The sequence below is a fragment of the Adiantum capillus-veneris genome, chromosome 9 (assembly GCF_014529385.1).
Source record: "Adiantum capillus-veneris isolate H3 chromosome 9, ASM1452938v2, whole genome shotgun sequence".
Classification (NCBI taxonomy): Eukaryota; Viridiplantae; Streptophyta; class Polypodiopsida; order Polypodiales; family Pteridaceae; genus Adiantum; species Adiantum capillus-veneris.
Window position 1 is genome coordinate 75,742,346 of NC_140939.1, and position 25,351 is coordinate 75,767,696.

Genomic DNA, 25,351 nt, shown 5'->3' on the forward strand with positions numbered 1-25,351 from the left:
TAATCAACAGGCCCCTCAAGACTAGTCAGCAGCTCCGCCTTGTCAACTTCATATGCCTACTCTTCCACTTCATCCTCAACCAAACAAGATAGAGAATCATCCTATACCACATTTCCCTAGTTTCCTTTCATATTTGAGTTTGCTTCATCTTTCACGGCAGAACTCTGCACCTGCTACACCATTGTAGCACAATCCATAGAAACTTTCACTAGCATAGGCCATCAGTATAACACCACATAGCATCTTTGCCTGCATTTCCACTTATGTATGCCTGACTTCCTCCACTTGCAAGCACATCAGTTTGCCCTTCCTCCTACTCCTCCAACTTAGCGTTCACATCTTTATCCACATGGAGAAGTTCAAATTCCTCATACCTTGAGTGGGATGCACGAGTATGACGAGCACAAAAGAAACACTTTAGAAGTCTTCTTCTTCTACTTCGCAAATATCTCCTAGGTGAGAGCTCTCCTGCTGTCCAAAAACCTCTCCTTGAAGAGTTCCTCTAAGCCTTCTATCAAGAGCTCCTCCAAACCCAACTAAGCACACCCCTAAACTGCCAATAAAAACTACCCTGTAGGGCCTGCGAAGTCCCTCTATTTTGGTCGAACCTTGTATTTTTGGCCCCCCTTTGCATCTGTGCCACCTCTATTCCAGGATACTTGGCATCCAAGGCCCAGTGAGTGAGTAATCCCTCCACGTTAAATACTCCACATAGTCCACTTTATATTGTGCATTTGAATTCTTTGTACTCCCACATGGCACCCACTAGACGACTTGCCCTCACAAATCCCTGAAGCTCACCAAAAAATTCCACAAGTTATCAAACAAATTGTTTTTTTTCCCATGCTTTTGCACCCTACAAACTCCTGCTCAGTTGCCCAATATTTCGAACCGCAATTCCGTCCTGTAGACCTAGTCCCTGGCTTAAATGTTTGCACACTTTATTGCATTTCAATCATGTTGGACCTGTGAAACTGAGACCGCCAAAACGACAAAAAACCTTTTGATATCGCCCCGCTGACAACCACCAGCTCATTCAACCTTCCATAACTTGGTGCTACAATCTCTGATTGACATGCTGTCACTTCTTGTGGCCTTTATATACCACATTATTTACATACAGACAGTGGCAATGCTCAAAAAACTCTTAGATGGCACACCGATTGAGGCAACCAATCTAGCACAGAACTAGTCCTCGATGAAACTTCAACTGACAATTTCTTGGCAACCGGGTCTCCAATTGACGATTTGAAAAGACTCCAAGACTCCACATAATGAGCTCTAAACATCTACTCCATTGAACCATCTTTGACCACTTGTCATCATTTGCTCTATCTGTCTGCCATATCTTGCACCCTGTAGCTCTGTTTGAGGAGCCGTCTGAACCTACTTGTATACCATATTGAGGGCCACCTTTAGAGCTCTCATCTCTGCACTTTCAACACTTTGATCTTGACCCTTTGGGAGGCACCATAATAGAGAATTCTAACTATGAAAACCACAGATAACATACATAATGGCTGCTCCTAGCCTACTCTTGACCTTTCTAGCTACTCCATCCCCTGGGACAGCCCTTGAGATCTCACAAAATCGTGCTTTGCACTCTTTGTAGCACCAACCATCTTTGGTTGCACCAACGTAGAAAAATTATATTATGTTAATGAACTAGTTAATTTGATAACTAGATGTGATGTATTTTCATATTCTATTATGGTCTCAAGATTATGTTCCAAATATGTTAGCATGATTTTTACGTGGGAAGTACTTAATTCTTTTTTGGTGAGCCATGAGCGTAATATTCGTCATAACCATCCGCAAGTATGGTTATGGATATGCAAGTTTAAATCTATTTTTGCTAAATGCATGGACACTAGGTGTTATGGTCCCTAGTGTTTAACAAAGGTTGATTTGGAGCGGCATGCACATCCATGACCTTAGTAGCTTCTATAGCTTTTCACACTATATATGCAATATTTCTATGAGATTAATTATAGATCTTTTAATCACAAACAGAGATCATGGCTCAGTTTGGATGCATGTAGATCAGCTCACTAAAGTTAACCAAGATGGTTGTTCCTAACATTGTTAATTAATCAATCATGTTGCAAGGAATTTGTGATCCCTATTTACGAGTCATTCTAGAGGGCTGTCTATAAACAATGGGGAAATGTATCTCAGTGTTGCGAGTCATTCAGAGAGGATATACAGACTATAAGTTTATTCTTGTGCTAAAGGATATGCTAAGCGATTACATTATGTTAAGAAATATGATGTAGCTAAGTAGATAATTGAGTAGATTACTTAATGGAGAGAGATAATTCACATAGAGTAGAGAGAGAGAGAGAGAGTACACACGATATACGTGGTTCACCCAATGTGGACTACATCCACAGAAAAGCAGCCCTTAATGGCTTTAGTACTTCAAACAAGAAGTAGGTTACAAAGGGATTATACCCTTAATTGAGCTCCCACATTGCTTCACCTCACCACCTCACACCCACCTTGTTGCATCAACTTCACACTGTGAAATGTGTGTAGAAATGGCCTCCTTTTATAGGACAAAAGGGCTGCCCTCTCTCATGAGAGGCAGCCATGTGTGCCGTCCTTGTGTAGATCTAAGTCCAAATCGGACCTTCAAAATCCGCCCATCTGTGGCCACCCTTGAGAAGACAAATCCGCTTTTGAATTCGGCCATCGGCCCAGCATTGACTTTCGACCATCGTCCACCGGCCATTGACTACCGGCCATCGGTCAACCAGCCAACCGATCGATCGTTTTTCGACCACTTTTTGGCCGCCCTCCTGGCATAATATTCCAGCGAAAAGAAATATTCCGGCGAGTGATTTTTCTGGCCGCCGTGAAAATTTTGATTTTTGGCGAGTGATTTTTCTTCACGCGGGATGGCTTCTCCTCATATTGGGGGCCTTAAAAATGTGCATTTTTACCACATAAATCACAAGGGTTAAATAACTTGGCTCTATACTTAACACATTTGTACCAAGCAATCTTACTAGTTGAATTTTGTTTGCCATGAGATAAAGCATGTTGCATCTAAGTTTAGCCTCTTCATGTTTAAGGGTTAAATCAGGCTCTATACTTAACACATTTGTACCAAGCAATCTTTGTAGTTGAATTTTGTTTGCCATGAGATAAAGCATGTTACATCTAAGTTTAGCCTCTTCATGTTTAGATCGGTTTCTCAACCTTGAACACTGGTTATGATGGGGTTGTTTACTGATGAAGAATGATATCAAGTCAAGGAGTTATACTTTGCTGATGAGTAAAGTCACCCAATTACTTTCATGGGAAGTGAAAAGAGGTACTCTTTTAGATATATATTACTTGTCATAACTCATTTAGCATACTCAAGCTAGTTCTAAATGGAGTCTATATTCAAGTGAGCTCTAAATTGAGTTTATACGCTATGTTGGTAGATATGGGCTAGTTACACAAGACGATTGCAAAGAGACAATAATGCAAAAAATCTAGATGCTCTTCTTGATTTCATTGGATCTCCTGTTGAACTGCGTTCCAATCAAATGGAAGTTGGCTCCATGAAGGATGCCACTGTAAAAATGTCAGGACAAGGGTCCTACAGGGCCAGGCCCAACCTAGGGGGTCAGGGACCTAGGCCAAGGGCTTGGACTGGACCAGTGTGGATTGGGGATCCGCTTAGGGCAACAGCTAGGAGCTAGGCCTATATAAAGGGCGGTAGGGAGGAGGATCCTACGTCTTAGTCCCCTAGGTCTTATATTGGTATCAGAGCTCAGTGGAGGAAGGAACTATGGAGGAAGGGAGGAAGTATTGCATGGCGTTGCGTGGGTACTCTCTCTCTCTCTCTCTCTCTCTCTCTCTCTCTCTCTCTCTCTCTCTCTCTCTCTCTCTCTCTCTCTCTCTCTCATCGTGGACAAGCCCCCTAGCAAGGGAGGAGCTCTGTAGGCCGTGGGCATAGCCTCTTCGATACACAAAGATCGAGAAGAGTCTTGAAAGCCGTGTGTGATGGACCCCTAGTGTCAAAGAGGGGGAGGACTTGAGTAGCGCCAAATCAGTCCAGAGCAGACTCATTAGGAGCGCGCTGCCACAAGGAGGCTTTTTCGTCACATGGAGCAGGCTGGGCAAGAAGCTTACAATGCTACAACAGCGTTTTTGCCCTAGCGTAGAGCCGCCATGGCGGTCGATGTAGGTTTTTCGTTTTTTTTTCCTTTTCGGCTTTCGCCGTTGTCAATTGGGCGCCCTCCATTCTTGGCAGCCCGTCCCACGCCATGGGCTTACCCCGGTTTGCCTAGATGCAATCATGCAACGGCTTCTACAAGGGGGCCACCTTTTGACACTGTAACGCTTCAAGCCCATGCCATATGCACCTCGCATGCATGGCATACAACGATGCAAGGCATGATTTACAACCACCATGGCTAATAGAACGGACCATGCGGATTATCCACAATCATGCATTACATGCAAAGCACAGCCTGCAAGGCATGTAAGGCTGCACACGAGCTCGAGGACATCCGCCAAACTGTCACTGCTAAAGCCATATCTTTTGGTATGGAGCACTTTGGGATGATAAAAAATGCAGGCACGGTGGCCGATACAACAAATAACTCGAAGGCATTTAGCAGAATTGCAGAATTGGAGACCTCGATAACGGGCCATGATTTTTCACACAAAGAATCAATGATGAAGACAGTGCTTGACCTTGGACAGGCACACGAACGGATTCTCAGGTTTGCAATTTCACGTTCTTGCAATTTTCATAGCTTTATGTAAAATTGTATTGCAAGCGTATGTTATTATGTTAATCTCGGCCATGGTGCCCTGAGAAATTTCCTACGAGTCTAGTATGAACAAGATCGACATATTACATCCAATTTTGGTAGTCATTACCATGATTTGGACTAAGGAGCACGGCTCCAATAAAGATAACCTCTGTACGGGTTTTCCCACAAGGCATGGTTGTCTCATAGTAGAGGCAACTCGGGCATGGCCTGTGCCTTATAAGGCAATGGTGATTGGCAAGGCCTGTCCCGATTATAAATTCCATTCTCAACAGCAGGCAATCAAAACAGGTGAAGTTGAATCCATTGTTGGCCATGTCTATTGAACCAAACATCAGTATCTGGAAAATCATTTCTCGATTTTCTTCTTGCTGGCAACTAATTCGATTCTTCCGGCGGTAAGCTTCGTCGACAGGTGTACTCAATAAGGTACGCAGTTGATATTTGTTTAATGAGCATGTGCTTCATAACTATGGTATCCAAAGTGCGTCTCGATTGATCGTGGATATCATTCATACACTCAAGCACGTACAAGATGAAGATACGTTGCAGATATAATTCTGTTTTTCCAGCAGATCTACAAGTAGACAAGGTCTATTTTCTGTGCATCGTCGACAAGGTCGAGTCTCTTTGCTAAGACATCTGTCGTCAACATAGTTCTATGAAGCAAGGCTTCAATTTATACATCTTGTATTGAAGCTGGCCACGTTTGGCATATGCTATGAGCATACAAAATCGGGAAAGAATAGACAATGTGTTCGCAGGTTATTTCATATTGCAGGTTATTTCATTATGTACCAGACGGGTGTATAGGATATACGAGGGAATCTCTGCAGATATGGCTATGGGCCGTTTTGCAATGATTTTTCCTCCCAACTTTCATGACAACTGGTTGCAGCAACAACGACCAGGTTAGCCAAGTTTAAGTTTTTTTGTTTTTTCCTGTTTACACTTTACTCGGAAATTACTATCATTGTGCAAAGCATAGTGCTTTGGCAATTTTATATGCAGCAAGGCTTCAGAGAACTAGCAAAATAGGGAATATCAACTCACCGAATCCCTACCAATCTACATTGTGCAAGGCACTTATGGTTTTGGTTCTCACGGTTGAGGACATCACTCTCCGCAAGGGCTTACCAAACGGGATGCAAGGCATGCTACTTAGGTGGATTCAATTCTACAGGCTCGTGAATTATGCTTCCGCTATCACACTTGCAACTCTGTCACGGACAGACTAAAAAAGGGATTGTTTACAACAAACACTAAACAGAACCTAAAATTTTGACTTATTTCACAGGCGAAGTGCCATATTAAGTCCATTTTGTAAAGTCATGACACCATACATGGTAAGTGGGGCAAGTTGTGGCTTGTTTTTTCTCTTTCCTCTCTCGATGACAGCATTATACAAGAAGATTGTTGCATGCTTATAGGATAAGCTTCCAGTCAGGCATAAGATGTCTAAGAGCACACATTCTGGGCACACACATACTAGAAATTTAAGGAAAGTTCCTCAGCCCATCATGCTCTTCTTTTCGTTCTCTATCTCTCTCTCTAAGAAAAAAATGAAACTCTTCTAAGAAGATTTTGATACATGTCTTGCTCGTGAGTCATCTTGAGCCAAGGTGCTCTAACTCACAACTAGCACGTGGCTAAGATGCTACTTAAATTAGTCTTCATCAGTTCGTCGATTGAACACTATTTTGCATAAGGCCTATGAGCCAAACAGGCTAACAGCCGTTGTCATCAGGCCAAGGGCAAGGCCCAACTATTGGCATTCTTTGGGTGATTGTTTTCAAGATCTTCCCAAAGAAGTACACATCGATATTAATGGACAAGCAATAGTCTGGTTATTACAGATGTTTAGGGTGTCATTTTTGCACTACATGTTTTCAGTGCGACACTCAAGTTGAGTTTTTTATCATCTTCAACTCACAGCAGCTGATCTCTACAAGAAAGTATAGATGCAGCAATCAATTGCGACAACATGGTTGTCCATAAGAGCTCGACAGTTCCCTTGTGTGGGTCTCCTGCTCTCTCTATAGCATACGAAGTGTCTATGAACATACTGTTTTGGGGTAAAACCCGACGGGTAACTCCTACATCACACTATAGACATTAAGGATCACAATTTGATATGCATTGAGGATCACAGTTGATCTCTCCTAGTTATACTTTCAAGGAAATAATTCTGCAATCTACCACACACGGTAGCGGACGGACGCACTTTTCATGATTGATTCCAATCAATTTGTACACGGTTAACTATGTTGGTAACTGTTATCTGCTAGTTGAGCAGTTTCTACAAAGAGTCTTACCAAGGGGTTTGCCAACGTAGATTCTAATCCAAGGGCTTGGATTGCAAAGGCAACACCCAGGTTTCCCAGTGCAATGCTGTTTGTTTTTCAAGTAGGGGACGTACTCCTCTCCATTTGAAAACAGGTAAGTGTGCATTACGTTCAAATCTCCAGGTACGCATCTATTGATTTGGTGTTATTCCATTTTTAGTATGCTTTGCTTGGTTTTTCAAGACATCTAAGTATGCTTGAATGTTACAGGGCCATGCCAAGGGCATTTCGGCACAAAGTATTTTGGGCCAAGTGTCCAATCTATCTTTCAGTCTTATGCTGTTACGAACCTACTTGTAGGGTTCAATTTGGAACATGTTGTCACATGGGATACAACATGGTCTAGGAACTCAAGGAGTTCGGTTTAGCCAGTGTGAAGCAAGCTAATAAAGGGTCCCTCTCACTCTTGTCGCAGAGTGTTTTGCGGTTCCTCCACACACAAGTACATCTTGTACTTGATGGATGTCACTTTTTTGGCCATCCTTCTTGAGACATATTCCACATGTGGTGAATATGAGTCTCTAGGACTGACACTAGCACCTAATTCTTAATGATGTGTCGCGACGAAGTCCCTACGTGCTGGTCGCATCCGTTTATTAGACTATTTGGAGCACACTGTATCAAACAATTTCAATGGGGCCAGAAATTGTCGGGTACTCAGTACAGATTTGTTGCAATGACAACTGCTGTGAAACCACCTTAACGGAGGGTCGTTTCTACATATAGCCAAGTATGCTAAGTTACTAAGAATGTCTCATGGTTGGTACCTAGGTGTGAGTGATCTTTCACATTCCGACTCTTGTTGAAAGGCTTTCACTTACTTACCATGGAAAGTCTCGTCATGGAATTGCGGTTTGGATAAATTTGTGTTAAATGCATGCACATGAGGTGTTATGGGCCCTAGTGTTTAACACTGATTTATTTGGAGCGGCATGTCAATTCATAGACTTTTATTCTCTCTGCACCTTTCTGCACTGCATGTGCAATCTCTTCTGCAGATTTATTATGAGTTTACACCCTGCTATAAAAGGCACTGCCTCAGGATGGGTGTCTATGGTTGGATGGTCTAAACTCTAGGAGCTTACTCCAGTCCACCCGCTTTCAACCTAGTTGGTTGTCTTCACTCCATATAAAAGGTATGGCTAGATACTCAATGATTGAGTCCTAGTTTACCGACAATCAGGGAAGACTGTCGGTAAGTGGTTGGGGAACAACACCTCACTCTTACTGCTGCTATTCATCTCGTGTTGGATGGGCAACTTACAAATATTTCTTTTGCTAAAGGATCTGCTAAGAGCATACGTTAGCACAATGCATTTCTGAATAAATGATTTTCTCCCTATTCTAGAATTTGCTTAAGTACAGTTTTCAACTTTGAACACCTGTTGTGGTGGGGTTGGAGATTGTTTCAATAGTTTCATACAACAAGGACTTACCAGGTGCGCTGACAAAGTATGTTGGCAAGTAACCTTCATTAAGGATGAACATGTGGTTCTTTATGTTCCAAACTATTCAGAATTCTAACAAGAGGACACTCCCTATCTTTGAACTTTTCAAGATACTCACGCGAGTAGGAAATCTGGCTCACAACTGCATGGAAATTTATGCCAAGGTTTCCTTGCATTATTCCAGGACCTTCAGAAGATCTGAAAACTGGTTATGCCTTTGGACAACTCTTAGTTGTGGTTACTCCTTTATAGTACTCAAGTGAGTTATAAATGGAGTTACCATTTAGACCAAGTGGTTGCAACAGGACAACAATGTTGAAAATCAAGATGTTACTCTTGGTTTCATTGAACCTCCTCACTGCACCAATTATTGGTCATACAGACAACTGGCACATATGGGACGTCAATAAAGAAAATATCAGTATTCTTAAGAAGATATTACTACTTGTGTTTTCGAGGAAGAAAACTCTTCCTTAAGGGGGGAGTAATGTTAGGACAAGGGTCCTACGGGGCAAGGCCCAACCTAGGGGGTCAGGGACCTAGGCCAAGGGCCTGGACTGGACCAGTGTGGATTGGGGATCCGCTTAGGGCAAGAGCTAGGAGCTAGGCCTATATAAAGGGCGGTAGGGAGGAGGATCCTACGTCTTAGTCCCCTAGGTCTTATAAAAAAAAATTAGTGTTCTGACGAAGATATCACCACTTTTGTTTTAGAGGGTGAAAACACTTCTCCCAGAGGGGATTAATGTCATGCCTAGGGTTAGATTGGGTAGGCCAAGGGCCATGACATAAATGTGATCAAGGGGTGCTATATTTTAGGAGGCTATGAGTCTATATATAGCGAGTTTGTGTGGAGCGCTGCATGGTCTAGTCCCCTCTAATTTTACACACACACACACACACACACACACACACACACATACATGTACAACCATTGGTGTTCAAGTCCCTTAATTACCCTTTCTATATCCCTCCATCAATATTTATCTCCCTATGGAAAAATGCAGGCTTGTAGGGGGCTATAAATATGTGTGTGTGTGTGTGTGTGTGTGTGTGTGTGAATGCATAAGCGAGGAGAGTGGATCTTAGTCCCTACAATCACTTCAAAAATATGAAAATTCTCTCTCTCTCTCTCTCTCTCTCTCTCTCTCTCTCTCCAAATCTTGAGATCAAGACTTGTTGAGTAGATATTTTATATATGTTAGGATTGTTCTTTTGACAATGGAATTTCTCTTCTTTTTCCTCCTTCCCACTCTCTCTCTTTGTCTGTCTCCCCCTATTTCCAATGCGCTCTCTCTCTCTCTCTCTCTCTCTCTCTCTCTCTCTCTCTCTCTCTCTCTCACACACACACACACACACACACACACAACACATGCATGCATGCACAAGCTACACACATCATTTTGAGTTCTAAACTTGTTGGATAATCCCTCTCAATGAACCAGAAGAGAACATCATAATACTCTTTGAGTGTAGTAGATTGGTTATCACAATTCCCTCATAAATACCAGGTTTTAAGTTCAATACTTGTCAGATAGATCTTTGAGGTCTCTTGATGTTTTTTTATGATATTAAAACCTCACTCCTTCTCTCTCTCTCTCTCTCTCTCTCTCTCTCTCTCTCTCTCTCTCCCTATATATATATATATATATATATATATATATGTGTATATATATATATATATATATATATATATATATATATATATATATATATGTGTGTAATATATATATATATATATATATATATATGTGTATATATATATATATATATGTGTGTGTATATATATATATATATATATATATACATGTTGAAAGGTCAACCTTTCAACAACGCTTCCACAAAGATTCCATAAATATTCCTCAAAGATTCTCTAAAGATTCCAAATAAAGATGTTGATGAAGTGATGAAGACGAAGATGGATGCTGTAATGTGAAGATACAAGCTCATGGACATCATCGAATATCTCGTTATTATTATTTTGAGCCATTACGTCCACTTTTGTAATGTTTACGAGAACTTCATATTTTAAGTCGACAATTGTATTTTGGCCAGAGATGCTTGTTGGATGAGCAAAGCCAGCTCACAGTGTTGTAATTAAGCTCTATAGAAGCCTAGGGACAAATCAGGTCATTTTGGTCGGACATTAGGTTTTCCAAGGCTTAGTATATAAGCCAAAACCTAAAGCATTGTAAGGAGACTTCTAATAAATCTGATCTTCTGTGTCGTTGGGAGACTGCGAGAGAGTGAGAGAGTGTGTGTGTATGCTACGGTGGTCGGAATCGCGAACAGAGAGCAGATGTGTGTTGCCCACGAGGAGAGCTACGCATTGATGCTTACATCACGTGCGTTCGTCTGTGTTTTGGCAGATTCACCCGCGAGCTAATTTTGGAGTTTCGGTGAGTAACTGTTCTCCGTTTTTGCATTTCAGCATATCCATGCGATCAGAGCGAGTAGAGCTACACATTAGGCACTTTAGTTTTCGGAAACGTCGACCTGCAAAAACCGGCCAGACATCCTACACGTTTTTTGCACGGAGGGTATTGAGTAGGTTTTTTTGGTCACGGACCTTAGGAAGAGTGGCCTATTGGTGTTGATAGGATATCCCTCAAGTTTCGTAACGTTTCGAGAACGTCTTATGGGCTTTTGGCTTGCGGTAGCATCATAGGAGACTCTCACATTCACAGAACCGATGGCATGTAGAGTTGATATCTCTGTAGGAAGTAGTCATTAGTCGATCGAGTAGAGGTTGACACCCTTTGCTTGCTTCCACGCGCCTGCAGGTTAAGCTTCGTCCTCAGTTGACATTATATGTTAGGTGAGTTCTCGCCATGCTGACGTCCGTCGTGGCGTACCCGTCTAACAATACACACACATACAAAGGAACACATCAAGATTTAAAGATATATATATATATATATATATATATATATATATATATATATATATATATATATATATATATATATATATATATATACACACACACACACACACACACATATATGTATATATATATACATATATATATCTTTAAGTCGATGTGTTCCTATGTGTTTCATGAAAAACCCACTCCTTCTCTCTCTCTCTCTCTCTCTCTCTCTCTCTCTCTCTCTCTCTCTCTCTCTATAAAGGTAAGCTCCATCTCCTCTCTATCACTAGCCCCCAAAAAAATTTGGAAAGAGAATTTCAAGTCCTTAAGCTCGAGACATTCATGAAGAGTTGCCCATCACTAGCATCAGGAAATATTCTTCTATTCACACATAAGAAGCTCAATGCCAAGAGAATATCCTCCAACATCTTTAGCTAATCAAAGTACAAAATTGGAACGATGCATCAAGTGCAATGAATGTTGTCTAGTAAGCCCCAATCTACTCTGTAGTTGTGGTCCTGACATGATGTCCAATTCACCTGGGTCAGTACCTTCCACATGTTGTACCTAGATCCAAATTATTTCCCATATAATGATGGACACCAGACTTCTACAGCATTGCATAGTACTCAATTTTGAACTTTCTTAGTGGCGGACAGTTGTTAGAAATGATTACAAGCTTACCCTTTGCACCCTTGAGAGATTTCAAGGTGGACTTATATCCTCGAGGGAAGTTCCCACTCTTCCTAACAAGATGAAGCATGTTGTTGATGCTTTCAATAGCCTTTTTTGTTTTCTTACTAGCCACCATCGTGAGGAGATACTACAAATCATGCCAGTAGTAGTGAGCAAAGAAGGTCATGATCGCTCCTCAAAACAACAAGGATCTTTAGATCTCTCTCTCTCTCTCTCTCTCTCTCTCTCTCTCTCTCTCTCTCTCTCTCTCTCTCTCACACACACACACACACACACACACACACACACATACACACAGCCGTTTTTTGACCTAGTAGACAGTAGTTCACTCTTTTTATCATAACTTCTTCATTTGAACTCCGATTTAGGTGATCTATAGTCTCAATCTAAGATGACAAATCACTCTACGCATTAATGTAAAGACATAATTTTTTGAGCAATGGAAGGCTTTGCTGTAACAGCATCTCAGAACTAAAAAAATTGTCAAAACTTTGTGCTTTTGTTGCCGACTTGAAGGCAATGTCGGACAAAACTCGCAAGGGTGGAAAATCCACACTTGCCATGGAGAATGATACAAAATCTCCAAGGAATTTGGATGCTAATCCAACCACATCTTCTACAACAACGGAACCAATGATCATGGCTTACTTGATCTCATTACAAGAAACCATCAACAAGCAAGGTGAAGAGTTGCGCGCACTTGCAATGGAGAATGGTACTTTAAGAGTTCTTGTTGTGGAGAATGAGCACCTCAAAAAGGTTCTTGAAATGCAAACAACACGCTTGGTGCATCTTGAGAATGAAGTTCAAGAATGTAAGCGCTCTCTTGTGGACATGAATGTATTGAAAGAGCGCTTGAGCAAAGTTAAGAGTGATCATGTATTGAAAGAGGAAACGATAGATACAATACGACATGAAGTATGTGAGATGAGAAATGCATCCAAATCATGGGCTGATATATATAAGGATAATATGGTTTCTACATCTCCTATCATGCAAGCCGTTGTCCAAGCAATGAATGTCGAGAATGTGGACACTCAAGAATTGCAAGAACGGCAAAAACGCTCAAAGAACATGGTCATTCGTGGAATCAAGGAGGAAAGCATGGAAACACCCCAATCTCTTGCGGTTGCTAATGAAGAGTTTTTTACTACACACTTTGGCATGTCTGGAATCATGGCTTATGGTGCACATCAAGTTGGAAAACAAGGAGTCCCTCGCTCGGGAGAAAGACCTACTGTATGTACCATGGCTAATGAGGTAAAGAGAAAGATCATCCTTGACAATAGTTGGATCTACCTCAAAGGAACGGGTTGTAATGTATATGCAGATCGCACTCTTATGCAACAAAATGTACGTTGCAAAGCATATGAGGAAAGAACCAAGAAGGTCAAGGTGTCATCTCAAGAAGAAAAGTCACTTGAGGAGGATGCAAGTCCACCCAACAAATAGGGACACATGATCTATGAGACCAAATCGTGCTTGAGAATAATATTTTGGAATTGTAACGACTATCCATGGAATGCAGGAATTGGCATTGATGAGCTTACCAATGATTCCGATGTGATACTTCTTGTCGAAACATGGGAGCATGATGCGCAACGAATTCTTGGATTTGACAAATATGATGTGCATTCTTTGATGTGGACCAAAAATGTAAAGCAACGTAGAGGCCAAGGAGGCGTAGCATGTATGATCAAAAAGGGTTTGAAAGATGTTTCCATTGTCAAAGAAGATAAGTATAAACGCTACTTATGGATGAAAATCAGTCCACCCAATGGTCAAGTCATATGCTAACATGGTGGAGAAGAGGCATGGTGAAAGCAAGTAGGGAGAAGCTTCAATAGGGAAATGATCATTGATAGCATAGTTGTTAACACTGGCCGTGATTGGCACATTTGCAACTAGCTTGAGAATTCTCTCAACCTTCATAAACTATCATCTATAAACATAGAACACAAACACATTCTCTTGTTGGCTACTATCATAATGGTCACAATCTCTCTCCCTCCCAAACCCCTACAACCTATCTTTAAATACCAGTCTTCCTCTTATTCTCTTTCTTCTTCTTCTTCTTAATTCTTTTTTGGAGAAATGTTTATAATAAAGGACACACAAATTCTTCGTCTCCCCTCCCCCCCCCCCCCCCGCTCTCTCTCTCTCTCTCTCTCTCTCTCTCTCTCTCTCTCTCTCTCTCTCCATTTTCATCTATAGATTATGAAATAGTAGAAATAGACGCACAAAGACACACCTTATACAAAAGATGCACAAAGAATAACTAAAATGAAATATGTCTATTATAAAATAAACTTTCCTAAAGATAGTATAGAATGATAATTAGGACTTAGATTTTTTTAAATTTTCTACATTAGATGGATATATGTTAATTTCTAGAAGAATAATTTCAATGCAATATAGAATAGAATAGTACAAATAGATTATCCAAATTTATTGAACGTGGATCTTAGATTTTATCAAAATTTTACAAATTACTTTAAAATTTTGAAGAGTAGAAATAATTAAAATAAGCTAAGTAAACATATAGGATCATTTAAAATAAGGCCTGATGAAAATGAGAGAGAGAGAGAGAGAGAGAGAGAGAGAGAGAGAGAGACTTGGCCGCTTCAATATGTCCATGTTGGCCATTGATGGCAGATTGGATGTTGCTGGCTGTGGTAGTGCCCATACTCTACATGAGAGAGAGAAAGAGAGAAAAGAGGAGGGGGGGGGGGGGGGGGGGGGGGGGGGGGGGGGGGGGGGGGGCAGGGAGGTCATTTTCCGCCAGGCGTTTAGGGAGATTGTGGTTGCTGTTAGTGCGAGAGGTGCAAAAACCTAGAGGAATTCAATGTAAAAATATTTAAATATAGTAAAGTACCTCTGCAATGTTAAATCTGAAGATTTTTCAAGTTTTTCAAAAAATAATTATTTTGGTATTGCTGGTCACATGCCTCTTTATGTTGCATGGACGTCTAAACTGGGACTTTAGTTAGGGATGAGCTTACCGCCCAATCCATATTCTATGTGTGGACTAGCTCTAATTGAGCTGCCCATACCTCAAGCTTAGTGTTAACTCTCCCTAATATTATACCACCATTGTAGAAGACAACAACAAAGTTGCATTACTTTGTTAGCCTTTATGTCGCCGCCGCATGCGGTTACTCTCCCATAGGTGAAGGGAGTCTCATTTGTAGAAAGAAAAAAAGGAGTACTTTATGGCCTTCAAAATGCAAAGTGGATCCACCCATCAAATAGATTTCAAAAACAAAAGTAGTCAATATATTAAAAATAGGTAAAGTACTAAGTTTTTTTACTTTACATTGCCACAAATCAACGCTTAAGTCTTTTGATTTTCTAACAGCTTGGCAGCTTAGTTCTGACCCTTCACTTTTCTTTGAAATAAAGCCATAGTTTGACACATAGATGCTCTCTCCTTTCTTGAAGATGTTTAGTTCCATTATCTATAGTATTGAAGATTTTGGATATGTCAGATCTCTCCTAGGACTCAACTCATTTTGTTTGAAGGACACTACGTGGTGGGCAAAGTCAACGAGGGGAGGTGGCATCATAGGGAGGTAGGGACAAAGAAGGGGGCCAGAGTCGATGTTTTCTTTTAATGCATGGCCTAGCATGAGAAACAAGGAGTGGCTCGCGGTGGAGTGGTTAGTGTGTGCAAAGTCTTGTCACAAGACTCAGGTGGCGAGGTCGATCCAAGGATGATGATTCTTGGATTTAAAGCTTGGAGTGTGTAACTAGGGTAAGGTAAGGGATTCCACCTAATGAAGTGGGAGAAGAGCCACTAGGTACAAAGAGTAGCATGCACCAATTGTATAGATTTTGGATATGTCAGATCTCTATCTCTAAGTATGCTTTTTCCTTTTAATGTGAATTCATTTATGGAGTAATGAAATCACTCTTGTTTCTTATCTTAGGTCATCCATGTAAGGTGAATAATAACTTGTCTTTTGTGGTTTGAATTGGAGGAGCACAAATATATATGGCCAGTACTCACTTGCAGTAAATGTAATATTAATTAACGAAGTAACAAAAAGATAACATTTTGAAAGGTTTCTAGGCTTGACAGGAGCTGACTTTATACCATCCATTTGCACCAAGGACACAAAAATCATACATTTTGAAAAAAAAATAAAACTTCTAATTAAGAAAATTTAGGCAAGATAAAAATTTAGTAGGATTTTTTTCAAGAATATGCCGATAAAAGGTGTGAGGGCAAAATCTTTTAAGTTGTCTTGTTTGATTAAGTTTAAGAAATTTGTGACTTATACTTAGTTGCGAGATCACTGCATTTGAAATGAGAGAGCCCTGATAGTAAAGGTTATTTTGCAAGCAGGCACTCAAGACAGGGATTGCACTCGATGTCTTTCAATTTGTGTGTAATCCAAATGTCAAAGGGGACTCAATTGTGCCTACATCTATACATGTAAATCTCAAGGGAGTTTCCAATTTCTTTTACAACAAGTGCTGCAAGGAGGTAAGCCCCCCCCCCCCCCCCCCCCCAAAAAAAAAAAACATACAAGGAGGTAAGCTCCTTATTGTACACTAATAATCAGAATGCATCAAATATCGGTCAATATAGGTATGGTATGTATCTTCTCATGCTTGTCAGGACAAGATAGACCAAGGTAGCTGACAATCAAACTAGCTTGTAGAAAAATACTTAGAAAATATGCCAAAAAAGAAGCCCTTAGTAGACAAATTCATAGCAAGATATTATATATAGATAGATAGATTACATATAAGGACAAATAGATATATATAGCAAAACCAATGAACATACCTAGTTTCTCTTTTGGACTTCCTCACTAGTTTCCTTCTGATGCCCCCCAGACTTAGGGTAGACCATGTCGGGGCTAAGAGTTTGTCATGAAGCTCTACTCCTTTCCACTTACCACCTTTTGAACCAATTTTAGTTGCATCTAACATATCTTTGGTCATAATAGCCCAATATTGGTCCTGTTTAGCCAATGAGACCACAAATTTGGTGAAACAAGCCTAAGCATGGGTAGCTGGGTCAAAAAGTCCGAGACCTCCTTGGTCCACTAGTCTAGTGACCGACTCCCATCTGGCCCACTACCATGGTTTGGAGGATTTTGTGTTGTTTTTTTATAAAAATCTTTTTACTAGTTTTAAGAGCTCTTTCTAGTGACCCTTCGCCATCTTGAAATGTGGAATACTAAAGGAGATATACGGGAGCATAAATGAATTAATCACTTTAATCGGCTCGGGAATGGGAGAAGAGCATACTCCCACCTTCTCATTTTTGTTCTGACTTTTTCAAGGACCCAATAAAATCTTTGTTTGTGAGCTACATCCACCTCCAAGGGGGTCCCCAGGTGCCTGAAGATATTCCCTTTTGGGACAATCTCACCTTACCACTCAAAAGGGTCCAAGGAGTCATTTTTCGATGGGGAGATCAACCTTGAGTTTTCAATGTTATACTTGGAACCCAAGGACACACGGCAAACGTTTACACAATCTCTAGAGCTTTCTTGCCAACCCGGGGACACGCCTTCAAGAAGAGGAGTGAATCATCTACAAAGATTTTTTCTATGAGCTGGTCATTGCCCAATAAAGTCATGCGCCTTGTAACTCCCCTCATGCAGCACTGGCTTTGAGCATCATGATGAGAGTGTGGAGATGTAGAGATAAAGAGAGAGAGAGAGAGACAAGACAAGAGACACACCATGTACGCTCCCAAAGACTAATTCATATTGAGGACAAGATACAAATATATAGGTGAGACCAAGTTGAGTAGAGTGAGCCATATATAGCTCCAACACCCCCACTGAAACAAGGGTCTCTAGCTTTGGATGAAAAAACCCTTGGTTAGTTCAAGGGAACCCAAGCCCCTATACAATGTGAAAATATGAGCCAGTGATTATGATGTGAAAGTGAATTGTGTATCTATGTATAAATATACAAGTGACTCAGAGATCACAGTGTGCAAGTGTGGATTGTGCATAGTGCATGGTACCTATAGGATTACAATGTCATATGTACAAAGCTATCAAAATAGCAGAGAAGCTAATCTAGAAAGAGTGAGGCCAAAGCAACTCCAAGCTCCGAGCACAAGACGATGAAACGTTACTCATTGAGGCCTTTGGTAAGAATGTATGCAGCCATCTGGTCACTTGGACATTGTTCAAACATTATGGTGCCTTTGGTTACCTCATACCTGACATGACGATAATGGACAACAATGTGCTTTGACTTATTATGTTAAACATAGTCTTTTGCAAGACTAATAGCCACTCTGGTTGTCACACCACAAGGGTGTTCTAGAAAGAGGAGAGTGACCAATATCAACCAGAATTTTTTCAAAGCCAGATCAGCTCACAAACTGCAAGTGATGCCGCAACATATTCTGACTCAGTCGTAGAAATTGCAACAGAGTGTTGTTTCTTGCTGGTCCAAAAAACAAGACAACCATTTATAAAAAGAAGCAATTTCCACTAGTAGATTGCATAGATAAATGTGAGCTTGCCAAGTTTGCATTTATATAACCCAAAAGAGAAAGAGATTGCATAGAATCCAATGTCAGTTGTTGTCAATAGACCAAACCAAAATCTGTAGTGTCTTTTAAGTATTTCAATACACACTTTGCTGCAGACCAATGCTTAAGACAATTACGTTCAAGATGTCCAAGATAAATAGCAACAAACAAAATATTAAGACAAGTGTTCATGCCAATAAACTGAAAACATCCAATCAAGTTAGCATAAAGTTGATTTACGATAAGTTGACCGCCACTGTTAGAAGTGTTCTTCATAGAGCTCGCAAGACAAGGTGTGTTGGTCAAATGTGCAGATTCCATACCAAATTTTTGCATAGTATTTGCCATAAAATTTGACTGTCAAAGGAGTAAAATACCTTTTGTACGATTTCGTTGAATCTAAATGCCAAGACATGAGTGAATCTCTCCAAGATCCTTCATATCAATTGCAGAAGACAATAACTTTTTCACTTGCTAAAAAAATCCCAAATCATTGGAAACAAGGATGGTATCATCCACATAAAGATCAAGAATCACAAAACTACTACCTTGGCATGTTATATATAACTTGGGGTCTAAAGAGCAAGAGATGAATCCTTTAGAGGTGAGCAAAAGATCAAATTTTGTATACTAGGCCCGCGAAGCTTGTTTGAAACCATATAGTGCCTTATGGAGGTGAGCAACAAGGTCTTCTTTACCTAAAATAACAAACCCTTCTGGTTGTTCCATATAAATTTTCTCTTCTAAATCACCATTCAAAAAAGCAATTTTCACATCCATTTGATGAGCTTCTAAATCAAATTGAAGAGAAAATGCTAATAAAACTTGAACACTTGTAATGCGAACAACAGGTGAAAAGGTCTCTTGCTAATCGACACTAACAACTTGGGAGTAACCTTTTGCAACTAAATGTGCCTTGAACTTGTTAAAATATCCATCTTCTTTTACCTTTGTCTTATACACCCACTTACACTCAATAGTTGTACGACCAGGAGGTAGTTCAATTAGTATCCATGTACCTTTAGAGATAAGAGAATTGTACTCTGTTTCCATAGCCTTTTTCCATTGATCCTTTTGTGGTAAAGAGATAGCTTCATTATAAGTAACGGGATCTTTAAAAGTAGAGAAATCATTACCAACAATATCGTCATCATAAACAAAAGTATCAATATCATCATTGGCAATCTCTACATAGATGTGGTTATTTAGTGGCAATATTGTGTTCTTCACCATATTGACGTGCCCGACAATCATCTTCAATATGGCCATTTCTGTCGCAATAAGAGCATTTCTTATTAGGAAACTTGAGACGAGAGAAAATATTACCACGAGGACCACCTCTACGGTTTCCTCGTTAAAATGGACGTCTTCAAGTATAAAAAGCACGTTCCATCTGTTGTGACTCGCTCTCCTCTTGTGAAATTATAGTTGTATTATGACCATCGTTACGTCGTTCTTGATGTTGAGAGTATTCAATTAAAGACATGCAAGCTTGGTCGAAATCGAGACCATCTTTATTAGAAAAAATCGTAACAATGGTATCATAAGAAGAGTCCTTCACTGTATCAAGGAGAAGTGTAATCAGTTGTTTTTGTGAAAAAGGATCACCGACAACAGCAAGTTGATTAATAATGGATTTGCAGAAAGACTCAATATGTCCCATCATGGCAGTACCAGCTTCATATTGTAGCTTGTTAAGAAAACCTCTCAAATAAAGTATTTTTATAACAGATTTCTTCTGAAAGTTTGCAAACAATAAGGTACTTCCATACATTGTGGGAAGTAGGTAATTCATACACATCAAGCAAAAGGGAATCAATAAGAGCAAAAAGAATATACCGACGAGCTGCTTTATCACATCATTGTCAATCCGTATGTGCAACATATCAATCTTTAAATACAGGTCCTTCAATGATAACACGTTGTCGTGATCCGTATCAACAACTTGCTGAGGTGTACATACACAATTTCCAAGGACAATATCAGAGACTGCATTGCCTTAAGAATCAACAGCATCTTTGCTTTCCAACCTAGAAATCCTTGGCCTTGGAAAGGAGGAATAGAACGCTAGCCAGAAGGAAAATCGTTGACGAAAATAGCCATAGCCATATCCGGTTGTGAGAAAACGTATAAGATAAGATAGCAGAATTTGCACACCATATATGGTGAAGGCTGCAATTGAGAATGAGAGAAAGATTTGAGGGACGTCACCCAAAAAAGCAAGAAAAAGGAGACATTGGAGGGGGGGAACGGGGAACACACCCGACACACACGCAATGGCCCCTATATAGCTCAAGGTATTCATAGCACCCCTTTCCTCTCGAAACACCTTTGAAAAAAACAACTTTCACTAGTAGGGTCTCGCTTGCACTCTACCCGATGCACCTACCGCCAACAAGATCACCCACCCACACACACACAACTCTGCTACTAATCTCGACCCTCTCAACCCACACGACTCCTCTTACTCACTCTCTCTGTGCACACACACATGTCGTCGGTTCGGGGGGCACACACTTCCACACTCTCGACACCACACAATACGAACGAGAGCCAGAGCAAGAGAAAGGGGGAAGGGGAAATCAACACTTGATAGGGAAAAACTGGGTTTGATTTTGCTTCAAGAAAAACTGATTACAAACTTCAACACACCATATCCATGGCCATTCCCAAAAAAAACTCTTTCACTACACAGGCACAACCCTCTTTGTAGGAGGCTCCTAAAATGCTTCTTCGCTGCTCGTCAAACACTTCTTTTGCGACAAGTTCTTCAACTGCTCTCGCCTTTCCACATCACCCATGCGAAGAGTCACCTTGGTGATTCTTCTTATTTTCTCTCCTTCTTAAGCCGCTATGCGGCGCTCCACAACTACTTCGATGACTTCCCGCTTGTCGCTTCGACAATGACTTGCACGGGTCGCTTCCTCTTGGTAGCCTTCGTTGGCTTCCTTTTCTATAGAGCCCTTGCCCTTCCAAGCCTCTTCACGGCAATTCCCCTTCCATGCATGCTTCCATCCTCGAGCGCATGAAGCCTTTTTCCTTTGTCCCAACTCTCTTCCTTTTCTTCTTCCCCTCAAGCCCAAGAAAAAACCAAAGGAAAAAAACCCCTCTCAACAGTGGCGCCCGGCGCTATTGTGCCTTAGGCTTTTTCCTTTCTTACTTAAACCTCTCTTTTTGGACTTCTACACTCTTTATAATGCAACTTAAAATTTTCAAGGAAGGAGAGGACGTCCACGTGTCACTCCCTCGTTCATTTCAAAAAACACCTTACAAATCATCTAATGTAAAATGCAAAAGTAAAAGGTAAGATTGTAAAACATGACAAACTTTTCAAAATGTAAGAACTGACAAGCCTTTTCAAATGTAAAGTCAAAAGACTTTCTATTCTACAAAAGATAAATGTTGAAGTTTGATTGCACATAAGAAAAAGGGGATAACTTTAGTGAAAGTTTTGTTACTTAACGCGAATTTACTTTTTGAAAATATAACAAAAAAAAAGAATTTAAGTGATCTTTTTTTTGTTTAATGAAAATATAATTTTTATCTTTTCAAGGGGCTTTTTTCAAAACCAATATTGATATGTTTTAGAAAATTTTGGAAGCATGTATTTCTTTAAAGAGCTTGAAAAAAAGAAAAAAGTTCGTTTAACGTCGACTTGGAGTTGTCTCGCTTTGAGGACATACATGCGATGTAAATGCAGGGGTCCTTATCCACATTATTAATCATGAGAGAGAGAGAGAGAGAGAGAGAGAGAGAGAGACCATTGCATTGCTTGTGTGTGTGTGTGTGTGTGTGTGTGTGTGTGTGTGAGAGAGAGAGAGAGAGAGAGAGAGAGAGAGAGAGAGAAGGAGAGACCATCACATTACATGTGTGCATACACATGTACATTTATGAGGGGGAGAGAGAGAAAGAAAGATTTTATCGTTGAACTCATGTACTTTTCAAACTTTTAAGATATTATTTTTTGGCATTAGTGTATGTTTAAAAGGATAGCTAAAGTTTCTCACCCGTAGAAAATGGATTAAATTCCCGACAAAGACCAACCCTCACATTAACACCCCAAATCGGTAGAGAGATTTTCCAATTGATGGAGCTTTTACCAATTCTTGGATATTTTGTTCTTTTATTTTTAAGAGTTAACATGTGGGCCATGCTTAAAAATCTATAAATTCCTTAAATTTTGTCAGGCAAGGGTTCAAATTTAAAATCAACGAGAGGGAACACCCTAAATGGGTAGAGAGATTTCCCAATTTATGGAAATTTTACCAATTCTTGAATATTTTGTTCTTTTTACTTTTAAGAGTTAACATGTGGGCCATGCTTAAAAATCTATAAATTTCTTAAATGCTTATAACATGTGGGCCATCGGAACAATCCCAAAAGATATATCTCACAACATGGGTAAGAATAAAGTTAATTTTGTTTCATCTTCTCTCTCTCTCTCTCTCTCTCTCTCTCTCTCTCTCTCTCTCTCTCTCTCTCACACACACACACACACACACACACACACACACACACACACACGTCTTGATATATCTCACAACATGGGTAAGAATAAAGTTAATTTTGTTTCATCTTCTCTCTTTCTCTTTCTCTCTCTCTCTCTCTCTCTCTCTCTCTCTCTCTCTCTCTCTCTCTCTCTCTCTCTCGCACACACACACACACACACACACACACACATCTTGATAAAAGGAGAATTTGAAATGTTGTAGGAACATCCAATGAGATCTCAAAGATCTATCTGATGGTAGTGAGAGAGAGTGAGAGAGAGAAAGAAAGACCAATCATAGTCATCTATACTTTTCTTTTCAAAAAAATGAGAAAAAGTAGTTCGCCTCTCCGGGTTTGGGGGGGACGAGGGGAGCATAGAAACTTTGAATGTCATAGTTACTGTATTGGAACCATAGAATGATGTATCAAGACCTATGTGACAAATCTTTCCTTCAAGCATATGTGTGTGTGTGTGTGTGTGTGTGTGCGTGCGCGCGTGCTATGTGTACATATAGACATAATGGGAACATATCAAGATCCCTCAAGACCTATGTGACAAATCTTCGCTTGATTCATATATATATATATAGATGTGTGTGTATGGGTGTGTGTACTATGTGTACATATAGATATATATGTATACATACATCCATACATACGTACAAGGATAGAAGCAAGTAAGAGAGTGGAGCAGAGACATTGAATCCAATTGCATTCCTATCATTGAAACCAATTCTAGAACCCCCTCCATTTATAAAAAGAAGTTTTATTATTACATTGACTTCTCTTGCTTTCATCTCTTCACACCATGCTAGCTTATCTAATCTCTATATTCAAGCTTGGTAGCATTGCTAGATCAAAGCTAGACCAAAAGGAGGAATCTCTCTCTCTCTCTCTCTCTCTCTCTCTCTCTCTCTCTCTCTCTCCACACACACACCCCAATAGAATTAGAGCACTCCTAAGTCAATTGAACAAGGGCTAGCACCTAATAATGTCTATGAGAAGCTTCCAATCTTGGTATCAAAAAATGATTTTCAACATCTATTAAGAGGTCGTGTCATGCATCACTTTTATAAATACGATAGACTATACGTGTAGGAAGAGAGTATTGATAGTGTTCCACTTCGAGGACAAGATAGCCCTATGAGAATAGAGGCATTGTTTCCTTGGCCGCAACAACGCGCACGTCACATACTAGTAGCCTTTAACTTCCTTAAGTCCAACCACCTTTTCCCCTTCTTTTTCAATTCACAACTAAAGGGATTTTTTTGTCTTTGTTTCCCATGCATCGGTGCTTTTTACTCGCACATGCTTGTCGGCCACCCGTTCGATCCTGCCATACCAAATTTCATCTCGTTGAAGCCATATCCAGCTATCTCGCATCCTCGAACGACGACCCATAACATTGGAAAAAAACCCGATCCACCTTTTTTTTCTCGGTTATCCGTGAGCTTGGCTTGGACGTATCTCGACATTCACAACTCTGCTCAGCAAGCCGTAAACTCTGGTTGACTTTCCATATCGCATGCCACTTTCTAGAACTTTGGCGAGGATAAGAGACCTCCACATGGCACGTCCACGGAGATGGTCAAACCATGCCAAAACTGCCCCCCGACAAATGTTCATCGGCCCATAACTTGCACATCGAGACCTCGATTGACAATCCGAAAAGATCGGCATGCTCCACAGCTCAAACACTTCACGTGTATCCACTGATCCCGATTCTGTCCGCATGTCTGTACTGCCATGTTCGTCGGGGATTTGCAAAGCATTCCATCTTTGGACAATCGTAACTTTCACCCCCAGACTCCATTTGAGAAGCCATCTGGATGGGCTCATAGAGCATCTCAAAGACCATATTTTAGAGCACCAAATCAGCATCTCAGGCACCTTCACCTGTCACGCCCATTGGACCATTTTGGGGCCTTTTTGACCAAAAAAACCGCATTAGACATACACTTCCACTATTGAACTTGAACTTGAAACTCGAAACACTTTGCAAACACCCAAGCATGCTGGAAAACACACCACCATATGTACAATATGTATAATATGTACAAAACTGTATGTCTGTTACTCTTGAGTCTTTTCAGGTGGGTTGCCCAACCCCCTGGTCACAATCTGACTTACATCGGGCACTACTCCCCTATCAAAGTACAGCTTGAGCCATACACCATTTACCCTGTGCCTAAGAAGCTTACCATTGGCTCTCACCA

At 40.5% G+C, this 25,351-nt stretch overlaps 1 protein-coding gene across 3 annotated transcripts in view; it reads left to right on the forward strand.

The window, feature by feature from the left end:
• Positions 1 to 25,351, forward strand: part of LOC147450692 (putative inactive methylesterase 20) — a 109,744-nt gene that overhangs the window by 21,522 nt on the left and 62,871 nt on the right. For 2 of the 3 annotated variants that reach the window (XM_086519801.1, XM_086519799.1), the window contains exon 3: positions 16,482 to 16,622. The exons of the other annotated variant lie outside the window; for it this stretch is intronic. In XM_086519801.1, coding sequence (XP_086375927.1) covers positions 16,482 to 16,622 — 141 coding nt within the window. The remainder of the gene's footprint in view (positions 1 to 16,481; positions 16,623 to 25,351) is intronic. 3 annotated transcript variants of the gene reach the window in all.